Genomic DNA, 12,913 nt, shown 5'->3' on the forward strand with positions numbered 1-12,913 from the left:
CTGTAACCTCCGCCTCCCAGGTTCAAGCAATTCTCCTGCCTCAGCCTCCCAAGTAGCTGAGATTCCAGGCACACGCCACCACGCCCGACTAGCTTTTGTATTTTTAGTACAGACAGGGTTTCACCATGTTGGCCAGGTTGGTCTCGAACTCCTGACCTCAGGTGATCCGACCGCCTTGGCCTCCCAAAGTGCTGGGATTACAGGCATGAGCCACTGTGCCCAGCCTCCTATTGCTACTTTTTAACAGAAATCTCTGCATCTGACTTAGACCCAGAGAAAACAAACCACAATGATCAGAGTCATACGCAAGGGGCTATGCTCTCCAGCAGGTTCGCCCAAGGTTGTCCACCTCCCACCTCATGCTATTAATATTCCGTAAACATGCCATGGCAGAGAGCAGGTCATTGCTGAAGGTTTACATGCGGTAGCTGATTTCATTCTCACAACAACCCCGTGACATGAGTGCTGTTAGTGTCCTCAGTTTTATAGAGGAGAAACCGAGTGGTTAAACTAATTTGACCAAGGTCACAGGGCTAGAAAGGTGGTGTTTAAGAACATCCCAATGCTTTCTAGCCCTTTCTAATCCAAGAGCTAGAACGTTGGAATCATGATTCCAGCCCAGGCAGCCTGGGTCCAGATTCCAGGACGCAGCCCTGAGTATGTGAGAGGTATTTGAGAGCTGTCTGCTTGATTTGGGGGTTACCATGTGTAGACAAAGGAAAGAAGATGGTCTATGCAATAACTTCAAACGCTTGAAGGCTTTGAGCAATGAACCTCCTTCGTGGTTGGGTGAAGAATTCTATAATGAGTGGATTCTTTCCCAGAATAGTACTTTTTTTTGCTTGTTTGTTTGAGACAACTTCTTGGCTCTGTCACCCAGGCTGGGGTGCAGTGGTACAAATACAGTTCAGTGCAGCCTCGACCTCCCAGGCTCAAACAGTCCTCCCACCACAGACTCCTGAGTAGCTGGGATCACAGGCACGCACAACCACAACCAGCGAATTTTTTCATTATTATTATTTTTAGTAGAGACAAGGTCTTGCTGTGTTGCCCAGGCTAGTCTCAAACTCCTGGGCTCAGGAGTCCTCCTGCCTTGGCCCCTTAAAGTGTTGGGATTACAGGCAGGAACCACCATGCCCAGCCAGATAGTATTTTTAAGTGCTTAAAAGAAAATGCATAGGATTACAAAGGAAACCGATTATATCGAAATGCACTTATCAAAATGTTCTCCCAAATTGTGACACAGGAATACAGTCCTCCTTTGGTATACACAGGGCACTGGTTCCAGGACCCCTGAGAATACCTACATCTGAGCATACTCAAGCTCTGCAGTCAGACCTGCAGAACCTGTGTATACAAACCCCTCCATTTACAGGGGTTTGCATCTCGTGAACACTGTATTTTCCATCCACAATGGATTGTAAAAACTCCCCGGGGAAGTAGACCTGTGCAATTCAGCGCTGTTATCCAAGGATCCACCTGTATATACATCCATTCTGTGGGAGGGATTACACATGAGAATGGGCTCCATAAAAGTGTCAATTCTCTGTCATTAGACACTGACAGGAATAGGCTGAGTTGACCAAATGGCTGGCTGGATGCTTTCAAGATAGACGTCAGAGACAACCTCCAGCTTCATTAACTTTGTTTCTTTTTTTTTTCTTTCCAGACGGAGTCTTGCTGTTGGGAAAAGCTGAGTGTTGGGAGAAGCTGAGGCAGGGCTTGCACATCTGACATAATGTAAAAGAGTCTCAAAAAAAAAAAAAAAAGAGTCTTGGAACATGTCCGGGGTCCAGGGTCTAAACCCCCTTGTGACCTTTGGAACACCAAGTTCTGTGCTAAAGGGTGGAAGGCTACCTTGGCACACCATAATCTAAGTCCAGGGCATAAAATACCTCATGGATAGACTCCAGGGCTCGTGCCTCTGGAATGAGTCTAGACTTGCTGACTCCTTGCTCCTTGCTCTCCCAGGATCGATTGTATCTTGAGTTAAAAGAACCTGCTCTCCATCATCTCAAGCAGCAGAGCAGATGCTAAACCATCACAGCTGTAAATCATGTGCTTAATGCAATGCACGCTTTTGACCTCCACATTCTCACTATCTGTTTCTTTGTTGGATTACCAATAGCGTGGGCCCCCAGAGCTCGGGGCCTTCGCAGCCTCCACAATTGTGATGGCCCCCTGGTCCCACTTCTGTCTCAAACTATCTTTTCTCAATCCTTTGACTCCGCCGGACTTCGTCCCCCCAGGACCTGGTGTTGGGTCTGATCACCCTAACACTTTCTTTGTCGCCCAGGCTGGAGTGCAGTGGTGCCATCTTGGCTCACTGCAACCTCTGCCTCCCAAGTTCAAGTGAATCTCTTGCCTCAGCCTCCCAAGTAGCTGGGATAACAGGCACCTGCCAAAACACATGGCTAATTTTTGCATTTCTAGCAGAGACGGGTTTTTGCCATATTGGCCAGGCTGATCTTGAACTCCTGATCGTAAGTGATCCACCCACCTCAGCCTCCCAAAGTGCTAGGATTACAGGCGTGAGCCACTGCCCCCAGCCTCACCTTCATTAACTTTCTAAAACAGCTTTGTGTTTCTCACCAATTCTAAGTCTGTCTGTGCCTGCCAGTTATTGTCCCTGATAGGAAGTTTAGGGTGTCCAAGATGACATTGAAGGCCCACGTGACTTGAACCCAATAATATACCTTACTGTTGTGCTGAACTCCTATCCACTCCAATGGGGATAGCCCCAGGCTCAAGAGACCGAAGAGACCTGGAGCCAGCAAATGAGACATGGGGCTTTCCTGGAGCCTTACATACAGGGAAGAGAGCCCAGTGGTGGCGGGCTGGACAGAAGAACCATCAATCACTTATGGAAAGCACATGGCTAATGTATCATTTTCACTTAGCACCCGCCCTCAACAACTTCCACCTGGCAACCTTCACGTATTCCCAAAACAAAGGGCTTTGAGCCCTGCACGTCCCAGATCTATGGGAGGGGCCGGGGCTCAGATGTTCCTTAGAGACAAGGAATGAATCTCTGGGTTGGCCACCCCTGGATTCCTTGGCTCAGAACTCCAAACTGCATTCAGGTGCATCTGCTATACAGGGTCATTCTCAGGGTTTGCTGACATTATTGCCATCAGGTGAGTTTACCATGCACTTACCTCTGAGCAGTGCCTCCCATGTTCCCTACATTCTGGTCACAGCGAAAGTCCTGCTTCCCTGCATGTACTATGCACTTTGCATTTCAGCGGCTCACTGCCCCTTCTGCCTGCAGTGAGTGAGGCCTTCATGACAGAGTCCTTCCCTCGGCTGAAATGGTTTTCAAAGTTCCCCAAGAGCCCCTATCCCAGACAGAATTAATCACTCCTCCTCTGAGCTCCCATAACTCTTCCCACATGCCTCTACTCTAGTATACACATTCTAGTATCATTATTGTGAACATATATTAGGGCCTACAACCTGAGCAATATTTTATTCATCTTAAATAGGATAGAGGAGAATACTTAGCCCAGGACTTGGCTGGGCGCGGTGGCTCACGCCTGTAATCCTAATACTGTGAGGCCAAGGCCGGCGGGCGAATCACTTGAACTCAGGAGTTTGAGACCAGCCTGGGCAACATGGTGAAACTGCATCTCTACCAAAAATACAAAAGTTATCTGGGTGTGGTGGCATGTGTCTGTGGTCCCAGCTACTCAGGAGGCTGAGGTGGGAGGATCGCTTGAGCCTGGGAAGCAGCGGTTGCAGTGAGCTGAGATTGCACCACTGCACTCCAGCATAGACAACAGAGAAAGACTCTCAAAAAAAAAAAACAAAAACTAGCCCTTGATTGGCATGTGGGAGCAAGTAGTTCATTGGACGCAAGTATGAGATTAGCTGCATGGAGTGTCTCAATAGTTATCCCAGGTCTTTGGCAGTCTGGTAACAGTCTTCACCAAAATGCAAGACTTGTGTTATTTTAAAATGTCATGTATAACTGGCTGTCTCTTTCATAATACATTAATGTTATTGAAATAATGTTATTGTTATTGGCTTTGCCCAAATTTTTAAGTAAAATGGATATGCCTTAATAACCTATCTTCTTTTTTCTGTGGCTTCTTATGCCCTCTGGCCTGCCAATAATCCCGTGGGTACAGGTACCGAGGCTGAGATGCAGGGAACTAGAGGGTTCTTCTTCCTGACCCTGGAACTAAGAGCATCATTTGGTTGGCTTTAACTAAAAGTCCCAGGAGAAACCTCCTGATTACTTGAGCCCAGGAGTTCAAGATCAGCCTGGGCAACCAAAAACAAATTATTTTTTATAAAATTTAAAAAAAAATAGAGATGGCATCTCACTATATTGACCAGGCTGGTCTCAAACTCCTGGCCTCAAGCAATCCACCCATCTCGGCCGCTCAAAGTGCTGGGATTACAGGCATGAGCCACTGCATCCAGCCCATAAAATAATTTTTCTAAAAAATTATCCAGGCATAATGGCACATGCCTATAGTCCCAGCTACTCAGAAGGCTGAGGCGGGAGGATGGCTTGAGTCCAGGAGGTTGAGGCTGTAGTATGCTGTGATCACAACACTGCACTCCAGCCTGGGCATCAGAGTGAGACCCTGTCTCAAACAAACAACAAATTAAAAAAAAAAATCAACAAATGTAAAATTTGAAGAAAAAAAAAAAACCCTCCTACCTCCCCCAGGCAGCTGGATGCTAAATACAAAGCCTCTGGCAGGGCTCTGCCTCCCAGTAAAGAGTTCAGATGCGCAAGGATTCCAACGCCTATCCATTTTTCTCCCCCTCAGACACACTTTATCATCACGTAAAGCCTATTCTCTAATCTTTCTCCAAATTCTTCTGGGGATGACTCATTCTGTGAAGTGAGCTTGTTGGGGGTTTTCCATCATGTCCCTTTGTGTTTATTATTTTCATAATTTTTTCATTGTTGTTGAGACTTTATCTTCCCTGACATGTGCTTTTCTTCTTGTCCTTACAGGACAGACCTCTCTCTTCTTTGCCCAAAGAGGGGCTGAGCAAGTGTCCAAGCTCTTCCCTTCTGTTTGTTTTTGTCTTTTTCCTTTTTGTGGAGAACAGGGTCTCACTGCAACCTTCACCTCCCGGGGCTTAACTGATCCTCCCACCTCAGCCTCCCAAGTAGCTGGGACTACAGGCACGCGCCTCTATGCCCAGCCAATTTTTGTATTTTTTTGTAGAGACAGCGTTTTGCCATGTTGCCCAGGCTGGTCTCAAACTCCTGGACTCAAGCAAACCTCCTGCCTCTGCCTCCCTAAGTGTTGGGATTACAGGCATGAGCCACTGCACCCCGCCTTCTCTTCTGTTTGAGTTTGATCTACCTCTGTAAATTTAAATTATGGTGCTGGGCAAAGAGCATGGATTTTTGAGTCAAGCAGGCTGCCTTCAGTCCTAGTTCTGTTACTGACTAGATAATACTAGGCAAACAGTGTAACCTCTCCCAGTCTTAATATACTCATCAATGAAAATCAGAACCATCATCACCACTTCCCAGGCTGCCGTGAAAACTGAAGGAGGTAAGGTATGTAGAAGCATCTTAATTAGTATCTGACGGAGTAAATAATCAATGTAAATTTTTGCTTCCTTTCTTCTAAGAGAAAAGAAGTAGAGTTCTGTGGTCTACAAACTAAGGGTGGCGTAGGTGCCCACTAAACAGCCATTCATGAGGAAATCTGTAGACAGCCACTCCCCACTGGAGGGTATGATCTTGACTTTTGCCTCAGTATCTCCAGCTCCTACCCATCATGGGATGTGGCACAAAGTGGGAATTCAACAATTGTGTCTATTGGATGGATAAATGGATCCATGAGTGAGTGAAAACACTTGTCTAGACTAGTAAAGGATTTGAGATAAGTTATGTGAAGGGGATCAAATAGGTTGTAGCACGTGAAACTTACCTCCAAGAATCTATCTGATCCCCACGCCTCTGATACTGTGTAATAACAAGTTGGTAATGAACGTCTACAATACTGGGGGAGGGAGTCACGCACAAGAGCAGCATTGGCCTTGAGAAATTCAAACATCCTGTAATGCAAGAGCAGGTGGGCTGAGCAGATCACTTGCTTGTAGGAGTTAATTGTTAGGGCAATCAGGAGTTAGCAAGGAAGGCATGAGAGGGGTTGCCCTGTAATTACTATTGTTTCAGCACAAATGTTTTTTTCTGGTAAGTAATTGCTCTGTATCGGGGTTGCAGCAATAGGTTCTGACTGTGGAGATGTCTTTGAGGAATGACTTCGATGATTAAGCACAGCCTGGCATCACCAGATGGTTTTCTGTGGTCCATTGTCTCTGGCCTCAGCAGAACCTCCCAGCCAGACCCCTGCTTCCACAGTTGCTCCATCATAGTCCAGTTCAGAAGCAATGAAAATTGACGTTGGATATCTAAACAAAAAGGGAACTTACCAGAAAGATATTAGAGGCTCAGCATTCTAGAAGCAGAAACTGGCATGATTAAGCCAAGGAGGTAAGGAAATGCAGGGCAGAGTGGGTGAACCACGGGGGATCTAAAGGCACGCCAAGAACATTTGCAGGAACAGGAAACCCACCCCTGTGTTTCCCAGGCACACTAGGTGGGCCCCTGCCTTTCTCTTCCGTTCCTTTCAGAGTTGAGAAAGGGCAACCTTGTCTGAAGCAGTGTATCCATGGATTAAGGAAGTAGCACCGTTTCCTCTGCCAGCTCTGCCTGCTGAAAGATGAGGAAGTGACAATAACATCTTCATCATCTACCTACAAAGGACATGATCAAGTCTAGGCCTTGCCTGGAATACTAGGGGATAAGACTAGGTTAGATTTGACTTGGCAGTAAAGCAGGTGTCACAAACTCACATGCCATGGGGACCAGCGAGTCAGGCAATAGGTGCAGCCAGCTGGGTGAGAGATGATATAGCATGATGATGTCTGTGCCAAAGTGGAGATCAAATCTACAGAAGGCCTCAAATCCTAAACATTTGTGATATGATAATGTGGTTTTACTTCCTTCTTTTTTTTTTTTTTTTTGAGACAAGGTCTGCTTCTGTCACCCAGCCTGGAGTGCAATGCCACAATCACAGCTCACTGCAGCCTCAAACTCCCAGGCTCAAGTATCCCTCTGCCACAGCCTCCTGAGAAGCTGGGACTACAGGCATGCACTATTACACCTGGCTAATTTATTTTATTTTATTTTTTGTGGAGGTGAGGTCTCCCTTGCCTAGGTTGGTGTCAACCTCCTGGGCTCAAGTGATCCTCCCACTTAGCCTCCCAAAGTGTTGGGATTACAGGCGCGACCCACCATGCCTGGCCTGGTTTTACTTCTTTAATGTATTAACAGAATGGATTCATCGGTGGATTTCCTAATTTTGAATCAGCCTCTAGCAGTGTGCTGTAGCTGGCTCTTACCAGGTGACAGTCAATTATTAAATTTTCAGGAATTTTTTAAAGTTGTTGAGGTCATGCTGGTAGCTTAAAATTGGCTGTGATGGGAGTATTTACACCATGGGAATTGGCAAATGCTATAAATTGGGGCTGTTTTCTTCTTTCTCAGATAGCTAGTTGTGAATCCAGCATGCTACTGCTTGTATTCCTGGAATAAACTGTGCTTGATCTTGTTGTATTATTTTTGTTATTACTGTATTTTACAGTAATGTGTTACTGTAATTACTATGTCACACTCTTTGTCAGCTTTATTTCTTAAAGCCTTTCATATTTTTGTATGGTCCAGTTTAAATCTCTGATTCTTAATAACGTAGGGAGTATTGTAAAATGCAGATACTAGGCCATGCACCTGAGCAATAATCAGAATCTCTGAGGGTGAAACCCAAATACTAGTACTTTTTAAAAACTCCATAGATTATTCCAATGTACAGCCAAGGTTGAGAACTAGCGGCCTAGTCCAGTGCTTGTCAAACATTAATGTGCACACAGATCATCTAGGGATCCTGTTAATATACAGAGTCTCATTTAGTAGGTCTGAGGCAAGCCTGAGATTCTGCATTTCCAACAAGCTCTCAGTGATACCACTGCTGCTGGTCTATGGACCACAATCTGAGTAGCAAGGACTTGATTTAACATTGTAATTATCCGTGCTTTAAAGGTTACATAAAATTCAGCTATTCAGTCATTTCATCTTGGTACTTTCTTCAGTATCCAATCTTACTACCTTTCCATCTCTTCTGTAGAACTTAGTCCATTGAAATTTTCCACTTTTTCCTCTGTCAATTTTGGTATTATATGTTTTGTGAGAAATCTGTTTCTCTTGGTTTTCAAATATGCTGTCAGAGGGACATTGAATAACCTCTTACTTTTTTAAAAATTGTCTCACATCTGCAATTATTAAGCATTCAAATTCAAAGTTTAAAAAATATTTGTCAAGTGCAGTGGCTCACATCTGTAATCCCAATACTTTGGGAGGCTGAGGTAGGCAGATTGCTTGAGCCCAGGAGTTGGAGACCATCCTGGACAATATTGCAAAACCTCATTTCTACAAAAAAAAAAAAAAAAAAATACAAAAAATTAGCCAGGTGCAGTGGCACCTGCTTGCCAGTAGTCCTAGTCACTTGGTAGGCTGAGATGGGAGGATTGCTTGAGCCCAGAAAGTCAAGTTGCAGTGAGCCAAGATCATACCACTGCACTCCACCCTAAGTGACAGTGAGACTCTGTCTCTTAAAAAAAAAAAAAAAAAGAGAGAGAAAAGAAAAAGGAAAGAAAGAAAGAAATTGGCTGGGCACAGTGGCTCATGCCTGTAATCCCAGCACTTTGGGAGGCCAAGGTGGGTGGATCACCTGAGGTCGGGAGTTCGAGACCAACCTGACCAACATGGAGAAACCCCGTCTCTACTAAAAATACAAAATTAGCTGGGTGTGGTGGCGCATGCCTGTCATCCCAGCTACTCAGGAGACTGAGGCAGGAGAATCACTTGAACTTGGGAGATGGAGGTTGTGGTGAACTGAGATCCGGACGCCAGCCTGGACAACAAGAGCGAAACTCCCTCTCAAAAGAAAAAAAAAAAAAAAAGAGAAGAAAAAGAAATTAAGTCAACCAAACCAAACATCTGTGGGCCGACTGTCTTTAAGCTTCCAGTTTGAGGCCTTGCCAAAGACCCCTGTTTGCTAGGACTGCCATAACAAAATGCCACAGGCTGAGTAGGCTTAAACCATAGACATTTATTTTCTACTGGTTCAAGGTTCCAGCAGTGTTCGGTTTCTGGTGAAGGCTCCCTTCCTGGCTTGCAGATGGCCACCTTCTCACTATTTCTTCACATGGTATTTCTTCTGAATGCGCACACAAGGAGAGAAAGATCTCATGTCTCTTCCACTTTTTGTTTTTGTTTGAGATGGAGTCTCACTCTGTTGCCCAGGCTGGAGTGCAGTGGTGCAATCTCGGCTCACTACAACCTCCGCCTCCCAGGTTCAAGTGATTCTCTTGCCTCAGCCTCCCAAGTACATGGGACTACAGGCGCCCACCACCATGCCCACCACCATGACTGCCTAATTTTTATATTTTTAGTAGAGACAGGGTTTTGCCATATCAGCCAGGCTGGTCTCAAACTCCTGACTTCAAGTGATCTGCTTGCCTTGGCCTCCCAAAGTGCTAGGATTACAGGCATGAGCCACCGTGCCTGGCCTCTTCCACTTTTTATAAGGACACTACTAGTATCAGATCAGGGTCCATCCTTGTGACCTCACTTCATTTCACCTTAATCACCTCTTTCAAAACCTTATTTCCAGAGACAGTCACACTGGGGGTTAGGCCTTCATCAGGTGAGTTTGGCGGGGAGGTGGGGTATGGAGGGGTGACAAACATTCAGTCAATGAGCTTCAATTACTCCAATTATTTCACCTATTTTGAGTTGTTGCTGACTCCAGAAGATTCTGTTAAAGTACGTCACTAAAGAGCTAATCCGAGAATAGTTTCAGAGCTGGACTATGCTTAACAACTATGTGATTCAATCACAGTATTTTACACACGGAGAGACTGAGGCCCAGAGAGCCACATCATTCACCTATGCAGAGTGGAGAGGTTAAGATTAGAACCAGGGCATCAGGGCATCCAATCAGGGATACAAGGCATGTCACCCCTTCGTTACTACCACACCCCCTGCACTTCAGTAATTCAAGCACAGTCACTGGATGTGAATGATGTGCAGACGTGGTGCTTACCTGGCATTCAAGGTCTTCTATATTCAGACCATTTTTGTGATGTTCACAGCTTTTCTCCGTGACCCTGGGGGAAAGTGATGCTATTAAAAAACCAATGATTGTAGGAAGCTTCTGGAACCCCCACTGGGCTGGAGGGACAAAAAGGAGAGAATAGTTTTTACCCAGAGTGCATGAGCTTACAACAAATGTATCTATAGTGTTGCTGATGCTGCCACTCCCACGACAATCACTGCCTTTCCCATTGGGCAGGCAGCCAAGAGTCCACCTGTTCGTGCTATTGAAACAGCCACCAGAGCCACTGGGGCCCTTACTTACCCAGAGCCACCCCTGCTGCCCTCGCCCCAGTACCCTACTGTTGCAGGGCCCATGATTGCCTACAAACCTACTGATAAATGTCATACACAGAAAAAAAATGGCCTCTCCCTCCCACCTTCCAACCAACTTCACGTAAGTGCCTTCCACTAGCAGAACCTACCTCGCAAGGAACCCAGCTGACAAGGAAGTTTGGGAAAGGCAGTTTCCCTGAGATACAGGAGAGAATGTGGGCTGGGTGTGATGACCCACGTCTGTAATCTCAGCACTTTGGGAGGCCAAGGTGGGAGGATCGCCTTGAGCCTAGGAGTTTGAGACCAGCCTGGCCAACATAGTGAGACCCCATCTCCGAAAAAATAAGAGAACGTGGAAAGGCAGGAATAGCCATAGACAATACTGGGTATAGTTACTAGGAGGAAGTGAACAGGCAAGAATGCGGTACCTGAAGGTCAAGTTTTAGAATTCAGACATGTCCCACCAAGAATAATCAGCAGTGCTGGGGGTGTCACAAATTCCATCTGGAAGAGCCCTTTTTCTCTAGTCTTCCCAACAAAACTAGCCCAGAGGAGAATCTCCTCTCCTGCCTCAGAGGAACAGCTGAACGAAGCTGAGCACCCACTCCGGGAGGTCAGAAAGTCTTCTGTTCAGGCAGAGAAGCCTAGACACCAGAGGCTCCCGTTCCACTCTCAGGTCAGGAGCTATATTAGTCAGCTGGAACTGCCATAACAAAATGCCATGGTCTAGGTGGCTTTAACAACAGAAATTTGTTTTCTCACACTTCCGGAGGCTGAAAATCCAAGATGAAGGCAGGTTTGGCTTCTCCTGAGGCCCCCTCCATGACCTGCACACAGTCTCCTTCCAGCTGTGTCCTCGTTCGGCCTTTTCCCTGTGCATGTGCATCCCAGGTGCATCTTCCTCTTTTACAAGAATGCCAGTCCTAGAGGATTAGGACTCCATCATCTCCAAATAGAGTCATGGGGGATAGGAGGTTAGGGTTTCAATTTATGAACAAGGGATACAATTTAGTCCATAACAGGAGCCGAGTTGATATCTCCAACTCTGAGAGTAAACAGAGACCTGACCTTTTTTTTGAGAGTCTTGCTCTGTTGCCCAGGCTGGAGTGCAGTGGCACTATCTCAGCTCACTGCAACCTCCACCTCCTGGGTTCAAGCGATTCTCGTGCCTCAGCCTCCCAAGTAGCTAGGACCAAAGGCATGCGCCACTACACCCGGCTAATTTTTATATTTTCAGTAGAGACGGTTTCACCATGTTGGCCAGGCTGATCTCAAACTCCTGATGTCAAGGGATCTGCCTGCCTTGGCCTCCCAAAGTACCGGGATTACAGGTGTGAGCCACCGTGCCCAGTCCAGAGATCTGACATTTTTAAGCCCTGGTCAGGAATATGCTGAGTCACCCCGACTCCCACCTCTAGTTATCACTTACTTTGGTTTGTTATTCCATTTACTTATACCACAAATAATTATTGAGTTCCAATTATGTGCCCAGCACTGTAGTAGTACTGGGGACATGGGTGTTGACACTGGGCAGGTGACAACAGTGCAATATGACAGAGGCATGCTCACAGCGCTTAGGGTCAGGCTGTTGGTGGGACGCCCTGCAAGCAAAGACACCAGGCAAGGCTTTCTAGAGGACTAGAGGATGTGAGACAGGAATCCAGTTCTGAAACATGAGGCAGAATTATCCGGTTGGGGAGGGGATTTGTTTAATCAGTGGGCCTCCAGAGAGGTCCCTATTTGCCTAGACTTCTACAGGAGAGGAAGGTAGAGTTTATGTAAAACTTTTCTACTCCAGGTGTGGCCCACAGAGCGGGAGTGCTAGAATCAGCTGGGAGCTTCTTAGATACACTCACTGACTCTCAGAGTCCATCCCAGACTTACTGAATCAAAACTACAGTTTAACAAGCTCCCCAGGGTGCAGGTGAACATTAAAATTTGAGAAACACTGATGCGGTGCAATCCCATTGCTTCATAGATGGACAAACCAAGGCCCAGAGAGAGCAAGTGATTCTTTTAAGATAATACAGATAACACAGCATTGACATTAAAATAAGAAAAGTCTTAAACCTAAATTCAACACTCCTCTCCAGTCCGATGGATTGACACATTTGCCAGTCCACCTATAACTTTTACATCACATTATGATGCCAGATCTTTGTACCCAACAAGCCCTTTGGCTATGCCTAGAGGCCTCGTTATTAGCTCTTACTGATCAGGTGAGAATATGGGGCGCCAGTAACTGACCTCTGTTGACACTATTGTCTCTGATATGGGAGCGTTTGAGCTGCTTTGTAAGTGTCTTTTATATTCTTCATTTATTTACTTATATGGCAGACATTGCTAATTGTTTGGGTCAGGGAATATCAAGCCTTGAACCTGGTTTAGGGTGCTTTGAGATTATTATACCCCTAGACGCCTCAAAGAAGCAAATGTAAAGAC

At 45.9% G+C, this 12,913-nt stretch overlaps 1 protein-coding gene across 1 annotated transcript in view; it reads right to left on the reverse strand.

The window, feature by feature from the left end:
• Positions 1–9,129: 9,129 nt before the first annotated feature.
• The window catches only part of METTL6 (methyltransferase like 6), a 50,740-nt gene continuing 46,956 nt past the window's right edge, over positions 9,130–12,913 (reverse strand). Inside the window, exons 6-7 of the mRNA XM_021934880.2 lie at positions 10,146–10,209; positions 9,130–9,257 (exon numbers count right to left, since the gene is read on the reverse strand). Of these exons, the coding sequence (XP_021790572.1) occupies positions 10,169–10,209 (41 nt within the window). The 3' untranslated portion in view covers positions 9,130–9,257; positions 10,146–10,168. The remainder of the gene's footprint in view (positions 9,258–10,145; positions 10,210–12,913) is intronic.

This window comes from Papio anubis, chromosome 2, assembly GCF_008728515.1.
Source record: "Papio anubis isolate 15944 chromosome 2, Panubis1.0, whole genome shotgun sequence".
Lineage (NCBI taxonomy): Eukaryota > Metazoa > Chordata > Mammalia > Primates > Cercopithecidae > Papio > Papio anubis.